The following is a 25,956-nucleotide window of genomic DNA, read 5'->3' on the forward strand; positions in this document are numbered from 1 at the left end:
TTCCCAGGAATGTGGAATCTACACCTGCATAAAGAAGGCATTGCTGGCTAAGTTTCAGATCACTGCAGAATCTTATCGTCTCAAATTCAGGACACTGAGCAAAAGTGGGACTGCTTCCTACCAAGAGTTTGCCAGTCAGCTACGGCAAGCTTGTGGAAAATGGCTCAAGGGTAGACAAGCCTCTACCGTGGAGCAGATCATCAACCTAATTGTGGTAGAACAACTAATGATTAAGATGGCACCAGAGATACGGGAGTGGGTCGCAGACCGGAAGCCCAGAACGCCTGAACAAGCTGCAGAATGGGCTGATGAATATATAGCTAACCGTCCCCAATGGAGAGTCTTCAGTGCAACAGGTGGTACAAGAACCCCACGAGCGGAGAAGCTCCCTGACAGAGAACCACGCATAAATGATAGTAGTAAAGGAGGCCCTATCAAAAACATTTCTTATCAACCACCCAGATTCAAAGTGGCTAACCCAGAACCTCGGAAGTGCTACCGCTGCAATCAACCAGGACACTTGTTGAGGGACTGTCCACGCACGCGAGGGCCATTCCCTGGGGCTAGACCGGCCCCAGTCTCTGTGGTATGTTACCCCATGGAGGATTATTGCGAGGAGGTCATCCATTCAGATGCGACCGAGATGATGGATGGGGTGTATATTGTAGACCTGGTTCTGGGGGAGGAGCAGGCAACTCCTCAGAATATGCAGGGGCACTTACAGCCTGTGTTGGTAGAGGACCAGCGGGTACAGGGCCTACGAGATTCTGGGGCCTCACTCACATTGATTGAGCCAGACCTGATTCCCACCTCCCGGGTGATTCCTGGACAGTATGTACGAATTGCCACCGCCGGGGGACAACAGACCGATATCCCCGTCGCCAAGATACATCTCGACTGGGGAGCTGATCAAGGAATCGTGGAGGTCGGAGTACTCAAGGGGCTACCAGCCAAGGTCATCCTCGGGAATGATCTGGGATAGGGACTGGTGACACGCTTCGTTCAAGTGGTGACCCGAAGCCAAACCCAAAGAGCAGTGACCCAGGTGACAGATTCAGAACAGAACCAACCTACTCCGACCACAATGGTGAGTGATTCCAGTTTCTTGTCCAGTACTTCAGAGTTAGACTTGGGGGAGGTGGACCGGAGCGAGTTTCGACAGGCCCAACGGACAGACCCTTCCCTAAGTAAATTAAGGAGTGCAGCCGACCTGGGGTTGGAAACAGCTGATGGGAGCAAGATAGTTTGGGAAGAGGAATTGCTGTACCGAGTGGTCGTTCTTCAGTCTGGACAGGAAACAGTAATGCCTACTAAACAGTTGGTGGTACCTACACCGTACAGAGCACAATTACTAGCCCTTGCTCATGACATTCCAGCGGCCGGGCATTTTGGCACCCGTAAAACACTGGCACGATTGTTGCGGAATTTCTTCTGGCCACGAATCTCTAGAGACGTTAAGCAGTATCGAGACACCTACAATACCTGCCAGAGGCTCGGGAAGCCCCACCGAAAAGCTCCTCTGCACCCATTACCTATTATAGGGGAGCCCTTTGCCCGTGTTGCCATAGACCTAATTGGACCATTAGCTATTCTCAGTCATACGGGAAAGAAGTACATCCTAACACTGGTGGACTTTGCTACACGCTATCCTGAGGCTGTGGCCCTATCATCTATTGACACAGAACACGTTGCGCAAGCATTAACAGACATATTCAGTCGGCTTGGACACCCACAGGAAGTCATCACAGATCAAGGGCCCCAATTCCAAGGTGAACTAATGCAAACCCTGTGGGAAAAGTGGGGGGTTCGACCTCTTCGGACCACCTCTTACCATCCACAGACCAACGGACTCTGTGAACGTTTCAATGGAACGCTAAAAAGACTTCTACAAGCTTACGTGCTGTCCGAGGGGAGGGACTGGGAGAGAGCCCTTCAACAGCTTCTCTTCGCTTATCGGGAAGTCCCACAGGCGTCTACTGGATATTCCCCATTTGAACTTTTGTACGGCCGGAAAGTGCGGGGGCCTCTAGACCTGGTCAAAGAGAGCTGGGAGGGAACTTTCCAAGAACACCAGCTGCCCATTTTACAATATGTAGAGAATATGCGGAACCGCATGAGAAGATTGCTACAGTTAACCCAAGAGCATCTCAGGGAATCACAAGAGAGACAAAAGGAATGGTATGACGCCCATGCTCAAGACCGAGAGTTGCATCCAGGGCAAAAAGTAATGGTGCTTATCCCAGTGCGAAGAAACAAACTGCAGGCTACGTGGGAAGGACCGTATACCGTGGTAAGGCGCACCGGGCCGGTCAATTACGAGATTGCCCTGGATAAGGGAGGGAAGTACCTACGCACCTTCCATATAAATCGAATTAAGGCCTATCGTGATCGTCAAGTAGTAACAATGGCGGTATGTTGTCCTCCGATGGAGGCACCAGAAACTGATCCATTGCTTGACCTTTTGGGAGCTGCTAAAGAGAAGAAAGGAGTGGAATCAGTCCAGGTGGGACAACAGTTGAATGCAGCCCAGCAGCAAGAGATGTGGAGGATCTTAGAGGCTGAACAGGCCCAGTTTTCTTGTCTACCTGGTCGAACTCATCTGACCGCCCACCATGTGGACACTGGGAGTGCTAGGCCCATCCGACAAGTCGCTTACCGGATGACTCCAGGTGTTATGAGGCAGGTAAAGGCTGAGATCGAGGAGATGCTAGCTTTGGGGGTCATAGTGCCATCTAAAAGCCCATGGGCTGCTGGGGTTGTGTTGGTTCCCAAGAAAGATGGGACCACACGGTTTTGTGTGGACTATCGCAAATTGAACGAAGTCACCACCACTGATGCTTACCCTATGCCCCGTGTTGATGAGCTACTGGATCGGATTGGAGGGGCTGAGTTTGTCTCAACATTGGATTTGAGCAAAGGCTACTGGCAAATCCCACTTACCAAAGAGGCCCAGGAGCGTTCTGCCTTCATCACACCAGAAGGACTCTTTGAGTGGACTACAATGCCTTTCGGGATGAAGAACGCCCCTGCCACATTCCAGCGAATGGTTAATGACCTCTTGGAGGGGTGTCAAGACTTTTCCCAAGCCTACTTAGATGACATTGCCATCTTCAGCCATACCTGGGAGGAGCATTTAATTCAGGTGACAGAAGTGCTGAAGAGGATTAGACAGGCTGGACTCACCATACGCCCAGATAAGTGTCAAATGGGGATGGCTGAGGTTCAGTACCTAGGACATCGGGTCGGAGGAGGTGCTATCAGACCTGATCCGGCAAAGGTGGAGGCTATTTCCAATTGGCCCCAACCTGTCAACCAAAAACAAGTGCGGGCGTTCCTTGGAGTCGCTGGCTATTACAGGAAATTTATACCACATTACAGCACCGTGGCCAAGATTCTGACAGACTTGACCAAAAAGAGATATGCTCGGAATATTGAATGGACTGTTGAATGTGAGCAAGCTTTCAACACCTTAAAAGACTTGCTGACTCGAGCCCCAGTGTTGGCTGCCCCTGACTACAACAGAAAGTTTATTGTGCAGACAGACGCATCAGGGTGTGGACTTGGGGCAGTGTTGAGTCAAGTGGGAGCAGATGGTAGGGAACATCCAATTGTGTATCTATCCCGTAAACTAGCTGACCGAGAGATAGCCTACGCCACTATTGAAAAAGAATGTCTAGCCATAGTCTGGGCCTTAAAGAAGCTACAACCATATCTTTATGGGAAAGAATTTACTGTTGTCACTGACCATAACCCGTTGTATTGGCTAAACAGAACCTCGGGGGAAAATGGGAGGTTGTTGAGGTGGAGTCTGGCGTTACAAAGTTTCAACTTTTCCATTTCTCACAAAAAGGGACGAGAACATCACAATGCTGACGGGCTATCCAGATGTGAGGAAAAAAATATCAAGCTTCGCAGACCCTCGGGCCGAGTCGACAGTCAGGACTCCAACATTGGGACCATTTCTGTCTCCTCGATTTAAGAAGGGGGAGATATGTGAGGAGACAAGGGAAAAGGACTTCTAGGACTTGCCTGCATGTTGAAAAGAGTTATGACCCAGTTCTGTGTTCTTAAATTGAAACCCTCAGTCTGCATGTCTCATACAGGAAGTTTGCCAGCAGCAGACAGCAAAGGTGTGTTCCTGTTACAAAGCCCTCCTCCTTCCTCTCTGCAAAGACTGACACCTGAGCCCACCAATGAGTGAGAGAGAGGGAAGTAGGGTGGTGCAGCAAGAGGAATTGTGGGATAGTGTGTGAGTACAGTGTGACTCTGAAGGTTGGGGTGTTGTCCCCTCTCAGTGTCTTTAGATATATAGCAGCTCTGTGTGCCCTGCTACATCTGACATTGCTGGCCAGGTAGGGAAGAGATATACAGCAGCTGGAAAAGACTTTGCTGAACTCTGAGTGGACTGTAATGATATAACCCTGCTTACTGTTTGCTGAATTTCTGTGTCTCCATGAATAAAGTTCATCATTCCTTCATTATAACCTGCTCCACTGTGTGATCCCTGAACCCCAGGATACCCAGGACACCCGGTATCCTCACAGTTGTGTCTAGATTCCATTCAGTTAATGGACCTGGACGCGGCGTCGAGTGAGGGCGGAAGTGCGGTTCCATTCCCTTAAAGCGCTGTTTCTTTGTCCCAAATGTAGGATCGGGCCACCAGTGTGTAACAGTAGAAACTTGGGTACTTGAGTACTTTACGGACTCATTGCAGAGAGAACCCAAGTGTCCTACACTCATTATTATCAATCACGGTAATGTCTAAATCCCCTTCACGGAGAGGACCCTGACGTCATCAGCCAGTGTCCAGCGTCATTCTCTACCATCCAAGTGGGTATAGAGGCGAGTCACCGAGCCCAAAGCGTGGCGAGTGCAGAGAGCCCGCGAGGGGACAACTTTCTTCTTTAGGTGGGGACAACTTTCGGTACTTGTGTACGTAAAGTACACAAGTACCATTTAAAACATTCACTGGGTTCTCTCTGCAATCAGTCCATAAAGTACACAAGTACTGAAACGTGAACGCTCGCCACACTTCGGGAATGGTGGCTCGCTCCGCTTTGCTCACCACAGATTACCATTCCCAATAGATGTCCACGTGGATAGTAAATTATGACGTCAGGGTCAGGTTCCACTAACTCAGTGGTCGGGGAACAGGGGTAAATCACCCCACATGGGGTAAAAATTTAATTCCTGGGAGTAATGGACAGACAGCCAGGCATGCATATGAATCATTCTATAATACAGAATAATTCATAAGCCAGACGCCTGCTGAGATGTTATCACCAGCGGGCGCCTGGCTCCTTCCTTGCAGCGCCGCGTTAGCCGGAGGCTGGAGTTCTCTTCTCAACTCCAGCTTCCGCCTCTCTCCATGCGCACTATGGGAGAGACGTCATGACGTCTCTCCCATAGTTCCGAGGGGCTGCCGGGCGGACAGGACGGTGGCGGATGCAGGAGCGAGGATTAAGGTAAGTGGGTTTTTTTTTCTACAAGCGGCACTACAGGGGCATTATATGGGGGCACTACTACAGGGGAACTATATGGGGGCACTACTACAGGGGAACTATATGGGGGCACTACTACAGGGGCATTATATGGGGGCACTACTACAGGGGCATTATATGGGGACACTACTACAGGGGCACTACTACAGGGGAACTATATGGGGGCACTACTACAGGGGCATTATATGGGGGCAATGCTACATGATTTCCTTCCTTTCAAATCAAGGGGGTAACGTCGGCGTATCTAAATATATTTTGGGGTAAAAGGTAAAAAAGTTCCCTGGCCCCAGCACTAGCTGAAGGGGATCTAGCCTTAACCCAACAAAAATGGGCAACTTTGTACAAAACTCCGCCCATTTTCACACAAGTCCCGCCCATTTTCGCACAAGTCCCGCCCATTTCGGGTCCCGAGTTTTTTCGGAACTGACCAATTTAAAGTAATATTATTATTATTTCTCTGTCACATCTGCAGCCACTGTAACACCAGATACAACTATTGTGCGCTGAGTCTCCCGCCAGCACTATCCGCCTCTCTCCTCTGACCCTAGCCGGGTAATGTTAGCACAGCCATTATGACGCCATCACTAGGATCAGTCCCCTCCCGGGTGTCACCATAACAACGGAATGCAACAACAAGCCCCGACTGCTCCATGTCCCCCTGAGCCTAGCAACAGGCAGCACTCACAGTCCCGACACTCAGCCACATGGAGCCGGCAGGTAATGGTGCAGGTGCAGCAGCTTGTATTGCTGCATGCATACATAGATTATTACACCCTATTATATATCAGTTACCTGTGTGCGTGATTCCTGGCGCTGAGTAGAAACATGGCAAGCAGCTGAAGGGAGGGTGAGCTGCCGATTGCTGGTAGCCTTGGCTGGCTGCTACTCCCCTCTCCCCAATCCCAACAGGCACATACTTGTTGTGTTACCCTGCAGGAGAGTGTGAGTCACTGCTAGCTAGTCAAGTACATCTTAAGTCACACGTGACTGTGGTTTTTTTTTTTTATATTTATATATATATATATATAATATACCCATCCCATTGGTTCTTAGATGTTATTTCATATTACAAAATGTATGTAATTCACAAAAGATAGTTATTGTTATCCTCTATGTTTTTTATTTCTAAGGCGCCACAAGGGTTCAGTAGCGCTGTACATTGGCAGTGGCTACAATGCATTGAGCTTTAACCATCAAAGGTCAGAGTAAAGCTGGGTGTACACTGGAGCGATCGGCAAACGGTCCGATTTTGGGGACAATTTCCTTTGAGCCCAGAACAAGCGATGTTGACATACACACTGTGCGATCTTACCAACGACCAAATGATATATCGTATTGTTTCTTCGTATACGATTTATCATTGCTCCTGCACACACTAGGACAACCGCCTTTAAGATCACTGGCTGGGAGTGGCAAGAGGTGATGTCTTCAGAGGCCAAATTGGAACGACATATCGTCTGGTTGTCCGTACATACTAGACGATGTGCACCAAATCGCTAGCTATATCTTTTGGTTGTCCATACAGCAGGGCCGACACCAAAATCAATCGCTAATGATCCGCTGGAGCGTGCAGTCACGGGTACACATACCTCCCAAGATTTCGCGTCCTGCAGAACCCTTGCACTTGCCGAATAAGAAACTTGACCTTGTTCCCGATAGGCTACGCCCCTGGGTGATGCCTTTGGGGGAGTGTCCGCAAGCCACGGCCGCGTTTTATGTCATGCTGGGGGCAAGCCCAGCACTCCGTCGGCTGCTGGGCTGCCCCCAGCCCCTTCCTGCACTAAATGGATTCCGCGCACATGCATGTGGCATCCACTCAGCTTCACGGCACTGCTGCTCTCTGCTTAGGCAGTGCCTGAGTGTCCCCAAACTCCCGACCGCCGGCGGGTCACTACGGCGCACGGGTGGGACAGCGGGCCAGTGCCCGAAAAACTGGAGTGTCCAGCAGGAATCGTGATAGTTGGGAGGTGTGCGTACACACTACACGATGTAGTTATGATTTGTCATTATGAAATGGCATATCGTCCCAATATCGCTCCAGGAGGCCCCTTTTTGTTAAAGGCAGGCAGCATTTTCACTGGATTTAGTACTTCTCTCACTCTGCTGAAGGGTTATGGAGCATACCCACGGTCAGATTTGTCAGATCTGTCATATGAACGATTTTACCAAAGATTTGAATGATTTCAACGATTGAACGATTTTTGACTGATTTAAAATGAATGGAATCGTCCAAGTCTTACTGCAAACACATCAGATGTCAGATATCGTTATCTGACCATCGGGAACGCGCATCGTTCAAATCGTTCATCTGACAGATATGTCAGATATGTCAGATTTTCCTTCAGATATGATTGAATGACTTTTTTAAATCGTTATCGTTCAGATCTGAAGAAAAATCTGACCGTGTGTATGCGCCATTACTCCCCGGTGAATCTATTTGCAGGGTGTCTCCAGCAAAAAAAGCTTCCCCCATTGTGCCTATTTAAGAAGGCTTGTGTTGGTGCATGTTTTTCAGCAATCATTATCATGTTCGCCATCTCAAGATAGGCGATTACAACAGACAAAAATGGGTGCTCTACTCAAAGCTTATTTTAAACTAGTTACATTATTATTATTTATTTTTTTAAAGTTGTTTTTTTTAAATAATGTGGAACTGTAAGCTGCCAGCCAGCATCGCTGGGAAACAGTATCAATCAGCTGCCCTGTTAAGATCTTCTTTGTAAATTGCAAGCAATTAGCGCCAGTGTGCCACCAAACAACCTGCGGTGTTTAGCTGTGCACATATCCGCCTATTACGGTAGGCCCATCATTGCTAATTTTCTGCACATCTCTATGGCAACTAGCGATGTTGCTGGACACAATGTGCCGCTGATTGAATAGGCCCCTTAGTATGCCATACCATTAAGTTTTTGGTGAAAGGTAAAGTTGTATTCCTCTTTGTCAAAATCCTGTGCTGACACCTATACCTGTTTAATGAATATTACGTGGACTTCAGACAGTGGGCCTGATTCAGACCCGGTCGAAAGCGCTGACGGGTGCTCCGTCGCTCCAGGTCTCGCACCAAAGGGGACGAGCTGCCGATGGTGATTGACAGCTCGCCCCGTTTGGTAGGCGTGGCCGGGGGGTGGCTTCACAAATGGAGGCGTTACCAAGCGAACGCCTGCCGTTTGTGGGCGGCCCCACTGACATCACCAGCGATGTCAGTGGGAGAGCTTCTGGCTCTATTAGAGCCAGAAGCTCTCTGGGGCTTGCGGGCACGAGACCCTACCACAAGGGTCTCGTCGCAAGCCCGATGGTCGCGATGGTCTTGACCATCAACCTGGCCGCTCGCTATAGCTGTGGGTGGTAACCCACAGCAATGCGAGCGGCCAGGAGGCCGCTCCAAAAAAAAAAAGAAAAAGCGCCCTGATTCAGAGCGAGCGCGTTCGTCTCTGAATCAGGCCCAGTGTTCGGGTGGTGTTGGTCCCTTTTAAAGCTTAACTCTTCCACCACAGATTAACCACTTAACTGACAAATGGTTTTTTTTCGTCAAAACCGCACAGAATTTTTTTTCCTTAATTTAACTAGCTGAAGTACCCGGCGTTGCCTAGGTTTAAATCTTCAAGTTACTAAGTTTTATTATGTGATGTTGTCTAAATCCATCTAGTGGAAGGCCCAGAACAGGTTTCCTGAGTCAAAGTTCCCTCTGGCGCACTTCACAGTGAGGTCTGACCATGACCTCAACAACTACATTAGGCATCCCAGACCAATTGCCAACCCTCTGTGAAGTTTTCATCCAAATCCATCCAGTGGAAGGCCAAGAACAGGCCCCCCCAGGGTTAAAGTTCTGCCCATTGTACACCAACGGGAGGTCCGACCGGGACCTCAACCCTCTAGTATGTCTTCCCAGATCCAATGTTACCACTCTGTGAATTTTTCGTCCAATTTATGTGATGTCATCCAAATCTATCCAGTGTAAGGCCAAGAACAGGCCCCCCGGGTCAAAGTTCTGCCCGACGTACACCAACGGGAGGTCTGACCGGAACCTCAACCCTCTAGTATGTCTTCCCAATCCAATGTTACCACTCTGTGAAGTTTTCGTCCAATTTATGTGATGTCATCTAAATCTATCCAGTGGAAGGCCCAGAACAAACTCCCTGGGTCAAAGTACTGCCCAGCCCACTCCGCCGTGAGGTCCGACAGTGACCCCAACCATTGCATTAGGCATCCCAGACCAATTACCACCCTCTGTGAAGTTTTCATCCAAATCCATCTAGTGGGAGGCCCAGAACAGGCTCCCGAGTCAATGTTCTGCCCAGTGTCAATATTCTGACCATCATACATCAACATGAGGTCTGACCATGACCTCAATACCCTAGTATGTCTTCTGGGATTCAATGGCCCTCATTCAGAGCCGCTCGCTAGTGGCCGTACGCTCGTTCCGAGCGATGTTCGCACATCTGCGCATGCGTACGGTTTTTAGTACGCATGCGCGAACCAGTCAGTGCGGCCGAAAATCGTTTGTACGCTATATAGCGAGTGCCTGCTATTTTGAGTGACAGAATGAGGCGTATGTGGGTGGTAACAGGGGAAGGTGTTTGAAAACGGAGGAGTGGAATTCTAACGCAGGCGTGCTTAAAGGTCAAAACGGGCGTTTTAAGGGAGTGCATAATTAATACAGCAGCGTCATTGACCACGTCACTTGGTTTTTTTAAACTCAGAACTGCTCGCAAAATAACGGTTGAAAAAACCAACCACAAGAATAGCGAGCAGTTCATACGCTGGTCGATGTACTCGATTAATCTAATAAATAGCGGACATGACGTATGGTGCGAGCGGCCAGGGGGCGTTTTTAACAAATAAACGAGCGTATGTTTTGCACGCTCGTTCAGACTTAGAGGTGTGAACAGACTGCAATTTGCGAACGGATCATTTGAATAGCCACCCCTTGTTTTTGAACGAACGACCGCAAATAGCGAACGGCTCTGAATCAGGCCCAATGTTACCCTTGTTGTGAAGTTTTCGTCCAAATCCATCCAGTGGAAGGTTCATAACAGGCCCCCTGGGTCAAATTCTGCCCAACGTACACCAACGGGAGACCTGACCGGGAAGCTTATCCCCCTAAAACCTGGCCAGGATCCAGCTGGACCACCTTGCGTTTGTTTCATCTCAATCGCGGTGCAGGGGTGTCTGAATGCATAACCGGGCAGCCAAACAAACAATCAGACCCATGAATTTTATATATAAGATTAAGTTTAAAAAGTATTTTAAAAAATATATTTCAATATTTTATTTTACCTAAGAGATATTTTGCCCGGGGTGTCAGAGGAGATCGGTTCTGCACTTGTGCATAACGGATCTCCTCTGTAGAAGCCGAGGACAGAGCGGCTGGCGTGGTCTCATGTGATGCCACCTTGCCAGATGAAGCACTTCTGGCTCCGGTTGCATTACATGTAACTACCCCATTTAAGTTATTAAAGTAATTTATTTTATATCTAAAGCAAATATTTTACCTTCTGTAAGACAATTAAACATCACTTGCTGGTAGATCGATATACATACTGTACTTACCTTGGAAAATTAGACAATTCTTACCTAACTAAAGATTACAACACTTTAGCTGTGATTTGTGTTGTTTGTCTACAGCTCTATTGTGTTGTCTGTGTTTGATCACTATATAATCTAGCTGCAGTGCAGGAATCTTCTATCTTTTATCAGTTTATTTTATGCTAACTGTTCTTTGTCCAACTGACATGCTGTGAGGTAATATGTCACTGAGATAGTCTGAGCCTATGTACTATGTTATCTGTAGACATTGTTATTTGACAGAGGATTAGTTCAAAGACCAACAAAATCAGGTTTTACAAGGGGTTTCCTGGAAATTGCAGTGTGTGACAACATATAACAGATATATATATATTTTTTTTCCCTACACCATAAACTGATTTTTTTTCCCCATAACTGCACTTACAGGTAGAGCAGATGTTATTGCATTGACTGCTGTAACCAGACTGTCAATGACCACTTCTAGCTTCTGTGAATCCATTCGCCGTGTGCAATGTCCTGTACAGAACATTGGTGCAGCTGAAATGCATTTCCACATTGTGTGAGTCTCACAGCGCAAGTGTCAAGTTACAATACCGTACACGCACGCTGCGATTCTGTATTCGCAGTGTTATCAGCAGAAAGCGTTTGGGAGGTGGGGGCAACGGAAGTGTCGGACAGAAACGCAGGCGTGTCTCGACCATTTCAGGGGCGTATCAAATCCTGCATCAGCGAACTCGTATGCATGAAACATGGCTCAGGCTTCTCAATTACGTCGGACAATCTGAGTGACCATAGACTCACTCAAGAAGTCGATGTTTGCCGGATCTGCATCCGATGCTGCGTATGTGAACGTAGGGCCTGAAGCAGACCCGCTCGCGAGGGCATTGCGCTCGCAAGCGGGTCAATGTTCGGAGCATGCGCCGCCTCCAGTGTACACGTGTGCGACCCAGCTCCGTCGCTCCGGGGCTCACTACAAGATGGGGCAGCTGTCTATGTTGATTGACAGCTCGCCCTGCTTTGTAGGTGGGGAGGGGGGGTGGCTGCACAAACGCAGGCGTTCCCTTAGGAACGCCTGCCGTCTGTGGGCGGACCTACTGATATCACTCGTGGTGTCAGTAGTGGACTTCCTGCTCTATTAGAGCAGGAAGTCCACTCGGGCTTATGGGGGCCGAGACCCTCCCGCAGGGTCTCGCCGCAAGCCCTGTTGGCCATCGGTGGGCGTCCCAACGGCTGTCCCATTAGCGTGTTTTCACACATCCTTGGCTGAAAATAATTGTATCTGCGGCAGTAGTAGCATACAGCTCTGAATTAGGCCCATATTCTGGTGACCTCATTACCCAGATTCCATGCAGGAAACAGAGCCCAACATAGCAACCATTCAGATTCTAATGATCATTTCTCTATTACATTCTAGAAAATGATACAGACTCCACTTGTCTGTTTGAGAAGCTTTAGTAAATCTACCCCCTAGTCATGATTTCAACATTGTTAAAGTCTCGACATTGAGCATGTTGACATATGAAATCCAAACATTCTCAGAATGCCGACAGTTAGGCTGCGGTAGCGGAGGATTAGGGTTAGTCACTAGTGGTAGGTTTTGGTTTAGGCACTAGGGGAAGAATTAGGGATAGGCTACAGAAGAGGATAGGCTGCGGGAGGGTAGGGTTAGGCACTAGGGGAGGATAAGGGTTAGGCCCTAGAGGTAGGTTTAGACACTAGAGGGATGGTTAGGTATAGTCTATGAGAGGGGAGTTTAGGGTTAGTTAATATGGGAGGGTAAGGCCACGGGAGAGAAGGGTTAGGCACTAGGGGGAGGGTTAGGGTTAGGCCGCAGGTGCTGAAACTTAGGGTTAGGCTATGGGTGGGTAGGGTTAGGGTTAGGCACTCGGGGGAGGTTTAGGGATAAGCTGTGGGAGGATAATAGGCATTATTATATCTGAATGCCAGAAGTCATAATCAACTGACCGCTGGACCTGGAAGACACACCTGGAACTGTTGAACTCGTCGAATAAGGTAAGTCACCGCTGGACCACTAGGGATTAACCGTGAGAGGGCTTAGTAACACATGGTGCCAGGCCCCGCCCCCCACCACCAGTCATCTGCATATCTCACTCTGGGCTTCTCTCGGAGGGGAGAGTGCAAAAGTAGGCAAGTATGCTTTCTTGTTGATTTCACAGGGTGTCTGGGCTCTTCTAGGTAATTTCACAAACCTTTCTGTTCATTTGGCCTCATTTTCACCTGTACTTTGCGTGACCAGCAAATTGCTGTGCCCTGATCATGTGTTGTGTTCATTACTGGGTGTCTCTTGGTCATTGACCCAAATTGCCCATGACCGTCCCTGAATTAAGGATGACCATCGATAGTTAACAACCATTGATGGTTAACTGCCAATGGCCATGCCATTGATTGCAGCAAGCCAGTGGTCCTCAGCCATCGATGGCCGGGTGGGACCCGATGGTTGTTGTGGTGTTTTTTTAATTTTTTATGAAAGGACAGAGTTTAGCCCTGCCCCCTGGTGGCCACTAAGCCCCGACCCACTGTGTCACCAGCAGTGTTGGCCATCGAGGGTTGCAAAGCAACGATGGTTCACCACAGATGGTTTCTGTGCCATCGATTGTATGTACCGATGGGACCATCGATGGACACCCCAGTGATAGCCATCCCTACTGTGAATTCTAGTTGCTCTGGCCCAGCCTGGCTTAGTTATGTGACTGGTGATTCTGCACCATGTTTTGTATTTATCAGTAGAAGTCTTATATTGAGTGACTACCTTGTTGATTGTAACCTGTGATCAAATTACAGTGGTGGATTCAAATACACATTCCAAAGGAATGTAGCAAGATCTATGGGGGCCCCATAGCAAAATATTTCCACAGATCCCCCCTCTCCACTGGGGGGCCCAGCAGGCTCTCCTGGCTAATGCTGGGAGGAAAAATGGCCAGGGATGTAGCATGTCACCAAATACATTAGGGGCAGAATTGGATTATGGCCATTTTATATCCTATACCATTGGGATTTGGGAGACTACATATTAGATCTATATTTTAGATTATAATACTTAATGTATGCTAATCATCATTAATTTAAACCTTCAATCTCAATTAAACAGGCAGTTAGTGCAAACATTAGAGCATTTGCAAGCATAATGGTTAAACAGCAAACTAATTTTCATATATGCAAATTATTTTTTTAGTTTATCCATAATCACTCTAAATGATCTAATGTTTGCACTATCTGTCTGCTCAGTTGACCTACAAGGTTTCTGTGAATGGTGATTAGTATATAGTAAGTATTACAAAAGAAAAAATATTTTCCTAAAAAATTATATAGAGGGGAATTCAATATGAAACGTAAACTTCGCTGTCGAAGTTAACGTTTCATATCGGAGCTTTTATGCTTATCCCCGTATTCAATATGAAACTAACGAAATCGGGGCATGGCGAAGTGGGATTTGCGTAAAGTTAAGAAATTTTCCTTAAAAAAATTGCAGGACCCCCCCCCTAAAGTTGTAAAAACATGGGGGATCACTATGGGTACCCCCGTTTTAGCCTGCAAATGAAAGTCGGGGATTTAAATAGCCGCAGCAGGTGTTTTTTTCCCGACATTGAAGAAGTGTTGCAGAAGAGCACTTAGGTTATTTTTTTCGTTTTTTTAAGTGGTCCTATCAAATTTGGGGTACATGAAAATGGGTACTAGCATATTTTTATGTCCCTAAAGTAAGTTTTTAAAAATTCTGCAACTATGCACCTGCCGCTAATAGCCTATTCTAGAAAACACCTGCCGCATACATGCAGAATAGCCCTGAACCTATTTCCCTATTGTTAAACAATTTTTTCCCATTTTTTTTTTTTTTCACCCCAATTTTTAAAATAATTTTTTGGGGTGTCCCTATTTTTTTTTTAAACTTTTTTTGACACAGTTATCTTTTAAATGTCATTCCCAGGGGTGCAGGCTATTTTTTTTTAAGCCTGCACCCCTAAACTCCAATTCTGCACTTTTTTCGCCAGCTATTCAGTGGTGAAAAGTTATCCCCGTTTTTTTTCAAAGACTTTTCGAACCTGCGAAAAGTCTTTGAAATTGAATACAGTGTAAAAGGAAAACCTGTGATAATGACGTCATAGGTGCGATATTAACGCAAAAACGATGTTTTCGCTCCCTTATTGAATGCCCCTAACAGTCTATTTAATTCTAATTGTGTAACGTGGTATATAAAAAAGCTGTAATTAATTAATCAGTCAATCAGGGAGTTATGCTTCTTGCAGGACACCTGGGTGAATGATGATAGACAGGGTAGAGTCATCCAAGCCTGAGACAGCAGATGTTCCCTGCAGCAGTACACTGCCAGAGTTACTAGGGGAAGGGCTGGACACTGTAACTACGCCCTGTGGCAGAGTGGACCCACTTTCACATTGTCGCCGTAGCACAAATCGTCCAATTGCTCTTTCCTATATTCTGCTGGAACAGACCTGCTGCCTCCAGGAGCCTTTATGCCCATCCTCTAGATCCGTGGTGTCAAACTCGGGCCCTTCAGCTTTTGTGGGACTACACATACCAGCATGCATTAGCACAGTTTTAACATGGCCTAATAGCAAAACTGTGGCACTGCATGCTGGGATGTGTAGTTCGACTGCAGCAGGAGGGCCCGAGTTTGACACCACTTCTCTAGATTAGTTTCTCACCTCCCTGACCGCCCATTTCTTTAAGATATCTTTACATGGAAGAGGTGATTTCATCTAACTGGCTGATCCATTAATTATCCCAGGCGTGTGTCACCATTGCCTACTGGGAGTACTTGAAGAGAAGTCTGAGAATGGCTTTTGCAGACAGTTCAAATAAGCTTTCCTTTAATTGTCTCTGGGAGAGGATGTTAACCTGGACTGCATACACTATACAGCAGAGGTTCCCAAACTCCGCCATTACAGTCCAGGTTTTAAGTATATCCATGCCTGAGCACAGGTGACTTAATTATACCCCTTTTCCACCTAAATTCCGGGTCTGACCCAGAGTTGGAACAAAGTTCCTATCCGAATCAGACCCGGAATTTTGCCGGCGCTGACTCGGGATATTCCCGAGTCAGCGCCGCTCACACCACAGTCGGGTCTGCATAGACCCGGCTTTTGCGGAGTGAAAGTGGACGCTTGGAGATGACGTCATCTCCAAGCGCCACTGAAGCCGGACCAATCGGCCGGCTAGCAGCGCACTCCAGGTCATCGTGACCCGGAGTGCGCTGTTCCCATAGCAGGGTTTCACGGGCTACGCCAGTGTTAAACCCTGCTAGTTACCTGGGTTGGATTGCCTGGTCACTCGACCCGGCGATCCAACCCTCTGCCCTTTTACACCAGGGAGCTGCCCGGGTTAACCCTTCAAAAACCCGGGTTTTAGCTCCGGTGTAAAAGGGGTATTAGTACCTCAATCAATTTGATTTAACCAGCTGGGCTCAAGCCTGGATATTCATAAAATCTGGACTGTAATGGTGGAGTTTGGGAACCTGTGCCATACAGTGTACTACAATTTAATACAGGAGCACAAATGTATTTCTTCTGCTCTCTGTTTTAGAGGTTGTCTGTTGGGAGTCATTCTCTCTAATGATCCACTTGTTTGTAACAGAATTGCTATTTCAGTCTTCATTAGTCTCAAGGGTCTATTCACAATGGTGCAGCATAGTAGTGATGCAGCTGCTGTGAGATTGTCTCATATTACATAAGCCACATCCATATGGTAATACACAACTGAAGTATTATGTCACTTGGTATTCAATCGGGAAACCGGCTGACGTAAGCCCGACAGCCGGCTTCCTGATTGCTTTATCCCGGCGAGGGTTAAATGACAGGCGTCTAAATCTAGACAGCCTGTCATTTTTCAGAGACCGGCGCCCGGCATCCCGATCGAAGGGATGCCGGGCGCTGCGAGCGGACAGCCGCAGGGGGGGAGGGTTAGATTTAGGGCACCCAGGGGGGACTTAGGTTTAGGCACCCCCCAGAGAGGGTTAGGGTTAGGCTAGGGTAAGGGGGGTTAGGGTTAGGCACCCCCGGGGAGAGGTTAGGTTTAAGCAGCGGGGAAGGGGGGGTTAGGGTTAGGCACAGGGGGGAGGTTAAGGTTAGGCACCCCTATGGAGGGTTAGGGGGGTTAAGTTAGGTTAGTTTGTAGTTACCTAGAGACGATCGGGAGTTCCAGCGCTGTCGGGCTGCCGCTGCCGGGATCTCTGCATCTGTCTGACTGACGCTGCCGGGAATCGAACTGCCGGCCATGCGTCAGCCGGTATTTCATACCGATTCCTGTCACATTGCCTATCTCCTTAGACCAGAGCTCAGTGGGTCCATATCTTTCTTGAATATTTAAAGTAACAGTCATACAGTTTATTTTGTTATTTAAATAGTAAATAGCTCATTAAGTACAATTTAAACATGCATCTGATTTTTCTTAGCTGTCCTCCTGCAAATCATTATCTCCTTTTCAGAATCTCTCTGGATGGAAAACAAGTATGGCTGCCAATAACTCACAGACTCGCAGCTCTTAGTATGTCACATGATGGCAAAAGGGGAGAAGGAGTAGGGAGATTAGGATTTTACATTACGCAGAGCAGAAAAAGCTTAGAGGCCATGTGACTGTGGTTGCTAGGGTAGTCACTCACTGCGGAAACTATGAAATTGGTTTCTTTCTACAGGGTGATTAAATCATTACTATCAACCTGAAGGGAAAAAAAAACAAGGTAAATTGGTAATTACCAAGATTCTTCTTCTAGCCAGCTACAGCAACATACTTTAACAAAAATATATTATAATGTTATTCTCAGGGACAATTAGGCAGATTGATGCAGAAGGGCATAAAGTGTTATTTCTTTACTGTGACATATAGGGACTGATTTATCAAATTCTGCAGTTTTGCCCAGGTAAGTTTCATGTCACATTGAGGCAATAAGAAATGTTTTATCTGGACAATTTAACAACAGCCTTGCTATCCCTATACTTTAGATCTGGACCTGGTTGCTTTAATGCGGATGCACGACCATTGGTGCAAGCAGTAGTTACTTGAGAAGGATCCGTTTGGTTCCCTCTCCGACAGCACATTTGATTATGTAGCCTATAGGGTACAATAGTTTACTCCATCCAGGGCCAGATTTGAGGGCTGAAAATTATGAAGGTCCCATTGCGAGAAGCTGAGAAAGTGTGACAGTGCTGTGTGGGTGTGGCCAGAGCCGTGTGGGCGTGTAAACCCCCTGTACTATCAGCCCCAATTTCTTCTCTCTGGTAGATGACCAGAGAGCAGACACTGCTGGGCACTTCTGGGGTTGGGGGCAGGGCTGGGTTCCTATGTCAGTAGGCCCTGCCCCGGAATCGGTATGATATCCCAGCTGCCGCATGGCCGGCATCGACAAAACAGCAGAGCCCGGCAGCGGAAGTCTGACAGCGCTGGAAATCCCGATCGTGGTAAGGTAAGCATCTACTAAACTAACCTAACCCCAGTAACTCTAACCCTCCTTAGGGGTGCCTAACCCTAACCTCCCCCCCCTGTGCCTAACCCTAACCCCCCCCTTCCCCGCTGCCTAAACCTGTCCCCCTTGGGGGTGCCTAACCCTAAGCCCCCCTGGGGTGCCTAACCCTAACCCTCCCTCCCCCTAGCCTAACCCTAAGCCCCCCCGGGTGCCCTAACCCTCCCCCCACAGCTGTCCGCTCGCGGCGCCCGGCATCCGCTCGATCGGGATGCCGGGCGCCGGTCTCCCGGCAACAGGGAAATGAGCGGTGTCTAGATAATAGACGCCGGTCATTTATCCCACTGCAGGATAAAGCAGTCGGGAAGCCGGCTACCGGGATTCCGGCAGCCGGCTTCCCGATTGTATACCCCTGCCCCACCACAGCAAACTAACATGAATTCCGGAACCAAGAGGATGTTTTTGTGTCATTTAGTCCCGCCCCTTCATACAGAGCCGCAATTCCCTGCATCCCATCCTGCCTACTTCACGAGTAAGTGGACGGGATGTGGGAGATCCGGGTTCTCCTCCAGGGGGGGGGGGGCTACCCGAAAAATCGTGAGCCTCCCGCAACAACCCGGAGAGTAGGTAAGTATGCCCCAAATATGTAAGAGAAAAAAATTACATCCTGTTCTGATGTCGTGCCTATTTTTATGTGGAGGCCTGAAGATGCAGTCCCATCTGCCCCATTGTTTATTTGGTGGGGGGTTAGGGTTAGGCACCCCTAAGGGAGGGTTAGGGTTAGGGCGTAGAATAGGTTAGCTAATACTTACCTGAGGGCGATCGGGATTTCCACTGCTGCCGGGATGCTGATGTCGGTATTCCAACCACCGGACATGCATCCAGCGGTAAATCATACCGATTCCGCAGATATCACCCTCTTCTTAAATAGCCCCGGATACACTAAATTGTGAAACATGTTTTCGGAGGGTTGACCACAATTTTGCGTTCTATAAATAGGCCACTTTATGAAGTATAAACACTCCAGTAATTTTATGTATAGCAGCTCCCTAATACGCAGCGTTTGAGATAGAGATATATATGTGTATATATATATATATATATATATATTTACAGTATATATTAGTGCCAAAAAATGACTCCACTTGCTCTTTAATTAGTGGTTGAACTGCAGCCTCTGTTTACAAACTACCAGTAAAATATTGTGTCCCATAAACCCATTGCCAGGATTAGGGAGGTAATGCTGTGCTTCTTTATGAAAGCAATACCATAATTCTAATTCAATTTCCAGCAACTATAATGATTTGTAATCTTATCACAATAGCCTTAATGGAGCCTTTTCTCTTTTGTTTGCATCAGCGCCTGTGTACTGGTGAGAGCGCAATATAATGTCAGGCGGTGGCTCAGCCTTAACTGTGCATCTCATCTGATAATTCAGAGAAGCCTCTCGCTGTGCTCTTCAATTGCCAATCATAATTACAGCTGCGACTTCAACCACATTTCTTTTTTGCTCTCAATTAAAATGCAATTTAATTACTGACATCTAGCGTGTTCTTTATTTTAATCATATTTTCGACCATTTAATGATGATCACCACCTGCTACCGGCATTTGAAGTTGACGTGCATAAATTCTGCACGCTTCTACCTTCCAGCGGTTGTAGATACACTGTACGTGCGCAGACATACGCGGTTTAGGCATGCCCCCACAACCGTCTCACTTTTTAGGCACTGTCCAACCCGTGGGCTGCAGTGTCCCGCAGGGGACGGAGGGGAAGGTTGGGGGAGCACTCTCTCACCATAGCAGCGAGTCAACAGATGCTGTGCGCAAGGCACCTCTACAGTGCTCGGGAGATCTAAGGGGCAGGCCAGCAGCTTGGGGAGTGCTGGGCACACACATAGGGGTACATTTACTAAAATGAGAATGTTTAGAAGTGAGTTTTAAAAGTGATGTTGCCCATAGCAACCAATCAGATTCTACTTAACATTTAACTAGCACCTTCTAGAAGATAATAGCTAGAATTTGATTGGTTGCTATGGGCAGCATCACTTTTAAAACTCACTTCTAAAAACTCTCACTTTAGTAAATTTACCCCCTAGAGTGACAGGATTGGGGGTGTGGCATAAGGCCACGCCCCTTGACATGAGACCTCGACCTATTCTGCAAGGTATCCTTTCCCGACTCCCTGATGTTTGGCGTTCTGTTTTTGATTGCATACTTCATCACTTTTTTGATGTACGTATCCAGTGTGGCGGTGTGGCATAGCGCTTAAAGTCACCACTGCCCACCCCTCGCTGTTAGAACAGTGCAGTTCAAGTGCAGCATGATGGGCTGGGTACAGGATGCCGGCAGTCGAAAAACCTGACGCCGGCATCCCGACATGGTTTGGATACCGACACCTGTTGGTTGGTATCCTAACCCTTCTCCTCTCCCTAACCCTCCCTTTCCGGTATCTAAACCTAACCTCCCCCTCCCCGCCCCCTAAATTTAACCCTCCCCCCTAGTGCCTAACCCTGCCCCTAGCCCCGCTACTTACCTTTGAGATGCCGGCGCCAGATTTCTAACAGGTGTCGGGATTCTGGTGCCAATATTCTAAGCGCCGGCATCCCCTTTGCCGGGATTATTACCGCATCCCAGCCATGATGGCATGATGCGCTGTGAAACGTGACATCACATTCCCCGTCCCACCTATTTTAGTGGACGGGTTGAGGGGGGATACCATGCTCTTCTAGGAGGACTACTCTAAATTTGTGAGTCTCCTGGGTGCTGTTATTTTAGGATAATTTGCGCTATGGTATTGATATCGCGAAGTCTGATATGTGAAATAAGAAATGCTTATATAGTACACAACAAATGTCATTTTATTTTCTAATACATTATTATTATCATTTATTTATATGGCACCACAAGTGTTCCGCAGCGCCTTACAAAGTACATAAACAAGTTGTAGACAAGCGACTTACAGAACAATACACTACAGGACGAGGATATGGATAATATACATTGCTACATTAGCGACCATAACACCCAGATAAGCAACAGAGCATAAGCAACCAAGTGTTAGGTGCCCTAGTGGTGAGTAAGAAGTAGATGAAACTAAAGTAGGGAGAAGCACAAGAGGGTAGAGGGCCCTGCTCGTAACAACTTACATTCTAAAATAATAAAAAATATATATATTTGTATTCAATACAATCTATAAAATTGATTCCAAAAGAGTATGAAAGATTGCGTAATTATGTTTCCATCTATATTAATGTACGATAGAAGCATCATTTCTTGTCTTTTTTCTCCCATTGTACAATATATACAAAATTTCAGAGACCATAAGGGGCATCTGCAAAAATTGCATTGAGGTCCAAAATTTCCACTAAACCAGAGCAACCAGTCAGGTACTAGTTCTTTGTTGTTTTCCGTGCACTAAACAGATGAAAGCTAATTGCTTATTGGTTGCTGTGGTTTAGTGCAAATTTTGATTCAGAACGCATTGTTAGTAAATAAGCCCTACTGGGCCTGATTTGTACGCAAGACCGAATTTAGCAGTTTCTTTTCTTCATTATTTCAGACTACACATGCAATGCAGCCATCATACGTAGCTTTGGTTATCCGTATCTCCAAGCGATATCTCAGCCACTTCTCTCATTAAATGGGCATTACTGGGTTTCATCTGGGCGGCAAGTTGGCATTCACACGTAAGAGAACCATCTAGTCTGGTGTGCAGTGGGTGAGCTGCCAGAGTTACACCATATGGTGAGTTGTGCTTTTGCCGAGGGGACGCCTATTTCTGTTGCATCTCTTGCACCCAGCATGGGGTAGGTGTGGGGCTGTTGCAGAAATCTATGACAATCAGAATATGGCAGACAATCGCATTAGACTTCTGTTCGCGGTCAGTGTACGGAATCAGCAGAGTTGATTGCCATTCAGAATCAGGCCCACTCTGTTCAGTGGCACAGTGCTACACCAGGGCGTCCTCTACTCTCGCCAGTTCCCCAACTGCTTTCTCTGCCTTTCCCAGAGTGCCTGCCTTTAATGTTGCCTACTTCCCTCATCTTTAATTATTCTGTTTACCATGCGTTCCTGGAGCACACAATCAATGTACATAACTGCTGCCAGGAAATAGATGGGTCATGAATGGAGAAGAATAGTACACACTGTGGGCCTGATTCAGACCCGCTCGCAAGCGCAATGCACTCGCGAGCGGGTCGATGTTTGTCCACTGCGCATGCCGGAGCCGGCTCCGAAGTGCGCATGCGCGAGACCCGGCTAGCGACAGGCGCTCCGTCGCTCCGGGTCTCGCACCAAAAGGGGGCAGCTGTCGATTTTGATTGACAGCTTGCTCCGTTTTGGAGGCGGGCAGGGGGTGTGGCTGGCCAAACGGAGGCGTTCCCAAAGGAACGCCTGCCATTTGGGGACGGCCCCACTGACATCACGAGTGATGTCAGTGGGTGAGCTTCCGGCTCTAATAGAGCCAAAAGCTCACTGGGGCTTGCGGGAACGAGACCCTACCACAAGGGTCTCGTCGCAAGCCCTGATGGTCGCGATGGTCTCGACCATCGCGACCATCACCTGGCCACTCGCAATAGCTGTGGGTGGTCACCCACAGCTATGCGAGCGGCCAGGAGGCCGCACAAAAAAAAAAACGCCCTGATTCAGAGCGAGCACTCTTTCAGAGTGTCTGGCTCTGAATCAGGCCCTGTGTTTCGTGATTCATCATCCATTGTTTTTTTTTTTTTTTTTTTTTTAAATGCTGTATTCAGAGTGTCCAGTTAGTAAAGTATAAGGATGTATGGGCAGAGAAATTAGAGTAGAGATCAGTGGGCAGAGAGATGATAATCTCCACATAATTGCTTCTTTTCATGATTATGCCATTATTATAAATGGGTACATTTGCCCTTTGAATTATGCTGCACCTCTCCTCTGATCAGAAAGACACTTGCTGTCAGCGTAACACTGTGCAAATTTGGGCATGTAGCAAAAAGAAAGCTTAAGACATTAGTTCATGTATGATCAAAACACAAACACATCAGCTTACATCTCTCTGCAAGTGTCCTCATGCTTTTCATGTCATGTGCTGACGTGCACTTCACACACTTCATGCTGGGGATGGACAATTTGACACCTATCACCTACACACAGAAGAAGTCTCTGCACCTACACTCAGAGGAAGTCCCTGCACCTACACTCAGAGGAAGTCTCTGCACCTACACTCAGAGGAAATCCCCCGCACCTACCCACAGAGGAAGTCCCATCACCTACCCACAGAGGAAGTCCCATCACCTACCCACAGAGGAAGTCCCATCACCTACCCACAGAGAAAGTCCCATCACCTCCCACAGAGGAAGTCCGGTCAGCTACCCACAGAGGAAGTCCCATTATCTACACACAGAGGAAGTCCCATCACCTACCCACAGAGGAAGTCCCATCATCTACCTACAGAGGAAGTCCCATCACCTACCCATAGAGGAAGTCCCATCACCTACCCACAGAGGAAGTCCCGTCATCTACCTACAGAGGAAGTCCCATCATCTACCTACAGAGGAAGTCCCATCACCTACCCACAGAGGAAGTCCCGTCACCTACACACAGAGGAAGCTGTCTTAACCAATTTCACAGCAATTTCACGGAAATGCATCCTCCACATCAGTGAACCAGGTGCCTTATCACCAGTGGCCTAGCTAGTGAGGGGGCTCCTATCAGGGACAGGGGTGTTTGAACTGGGAGGCCAAAGGGTCTACTTTTCCTTCCCATATATTTGAAAGGCACACCAGTCAATGTATTGCGCAGGTGCCCGGGGGCTACCTAATATGTTTTTTTTTTCAGTAACAATATGGACTGGAGGAGCCGAAGAAGGGTAGGCGGAAAGGAAAGGAAGGTGTGATGGCAGAGAGTGGCTGGCTGCCCAGGTGAAACATATCACTCCTCTTTTCCAATCGGAGGATTCGTGCAACCGTTTGCTGCAGTGCATGGCCCCTACCTCCTCCCCGGTGGTACAGCCTCCTAACAGGCCATGGTGCGACCTGTTACCTGTAGTCAGAAGTATCAGAACTTCTCTGTGAACTAGTTTGGATACTGAACCTGATTCATAGGTGGGCTCTGCTGAGATAATATACAAATGCTAGTATCCGCCATCTCCTAGTGTAGTAACCTACGTCTGAATGTGCAAGGACTGAGACGCCACGTGGCATCAATGGGGTCAGTGTCACCCAGTAGACCCTGTGCGCCCATAAATTTGCTGTAGTCTCAGAAACATTGGTTCAGCCAACACTTTTCCAAAGGTAACAAAGAAGGTTGCTATAGGAATTGTTCGGGCCCTGCTTGCCCTCTCCCTCATTCTACAGCTAGTATACAAAACTGAGAAACCATCATTGTGCCCGTGGTGTGTATACAAAACAGTGTACATTCTGTAGGGAATTGTGAAATACAGACCCACTATCCGTTGGCGACTATTTAAAGCATTGCCCCAATTTGGGGAAGAGATTATAGAACAGAACCTAAATATGGAACTGGTATAATAAACCTACTAGCGCAGTCTGCGAGTTAGTGTATAGCAGTTCTCCAAACCTCCACCTCTTGTGATGTACTCATTGTCTAACTATGGACTCGCTCTGCCAATTCCTTGTTTCTGCTGTGATGAGCTATAAGTAGCTGTCATTAACATAGCAAATGTAGCCGTAGAGGGTAAACGATTGAGCTCCCTGACACTGTTTGCCGGGAACGACCTGCTAATGACAGCTTTTGTGGCCTCTTCGTCCTAGCAAGTAGCACCAGGCTCCCCACTGTATCCACTTAATGGTCTGGTAAATGGTGCTCTTTAAAAACTTTTTGTTATCCAAATTCACCCAAATGCTAAATTGTTTCACACCCTTAGATATTCCATTGATCATTAAAATCCGCTTATCAATCATAGAAGGCGATGGACTACTGCGGTCGATGAGATAAACAAAACAAAGTTAATCTGCTGGTGACCTCAGTACAGTTCCCGGCAAGCGCTTCAATATATTGTTTTTTTTTGTTCTTCCTTTAGCGTTCATGTTTTTTTTCTAAATTGCCTTTTACAGGACAACTATTCCCATGTACCTCTTAAGCTGGCCACACACATAGCGATATTTTACCCGATCTGGCCGATTCCGACACATTGGAATGACAGATCGTGTAAAATATGGCCATATTGAGAGTAAATCGTGAGTCCCCACTCACGATGCGATGCGCGTCCCCGCTGGTCGCACATCGCATCGTCAGATCTGACAACCCAGGACACGATGCACTGTGGGTCAGGATGCAGGAGAGATCGTATGAAGATTGGACACCAAATCGTGTGCAGATCGTGGGGGGATCGTGTGCAGAGCTGCCGGGGAGAGTTTCGAGGGAAATCGTACACATCGGCTCATCGTGTGCAGATCGCTATGTGTGTGGCCAGCTACTGTCAATAGCTTTATTCCTGTCATGTGTGATAGTAGCTTCCACTTCTCAAAGTCTTTTCGTAAATGGGCAAAATATATAGATT

General features: G+C 47.5%; 2 protein-coding genes across 2 annotated transcripts in view; one reads left to right on the forward strand and one right to left on the reverse strand.

Moving 5' to 3' along the window:
- The window catches only part of DHX32 (DEAH-box helicase 32 (putative)), a 105,237-nt gene extending 98,808 nt beyond the window's left edge, over positions 1 to 6,429 (reverse strand). The window contains exon 1 of the mRNA XM_088452196.1: positions 6,294 to 6,429. The gene's annotated coding sequence lies outside the window, so the exon portion shown is untranslated. The remainder of the gene's footprint in view (positions 1 to 6,293) is intronic.
- Positions 6,093 to 25,956, forward strand: part of FANK1 (fibronectin type III and ankyrin repeat domains 1) — a 235,334-nt gene continuing 215,470 nt past the window's right edge. Inside the window, exon 1 of the mRNA XM_088452198.1 lies at positions 6,093 to 6,218. Coding sequence (XP_088308324.1) covers positions 6,206 to 6,218 — 13 coding nt within the window. The 5' untranslated portion in view covers positions 6,093 to 6,205. The remainder of the gene's footprint in view (positions 6,219 to 25,956) is intronic.

The sequence above is a fragment of the Taudactylus pleione genome, unplaced genomic scaffold (assembly GCF_031769625.1).
Source record: "Taudactylus pleione unplaced genomic scaffold, aTauple2 ptg000034l, whole genome shotgun sequence".
NCBI lineage: Eukaryota > Metazoa > Chordata > Amphibia > Anura > Myobatrachidae > Taudactylus > Taudactylus pleione.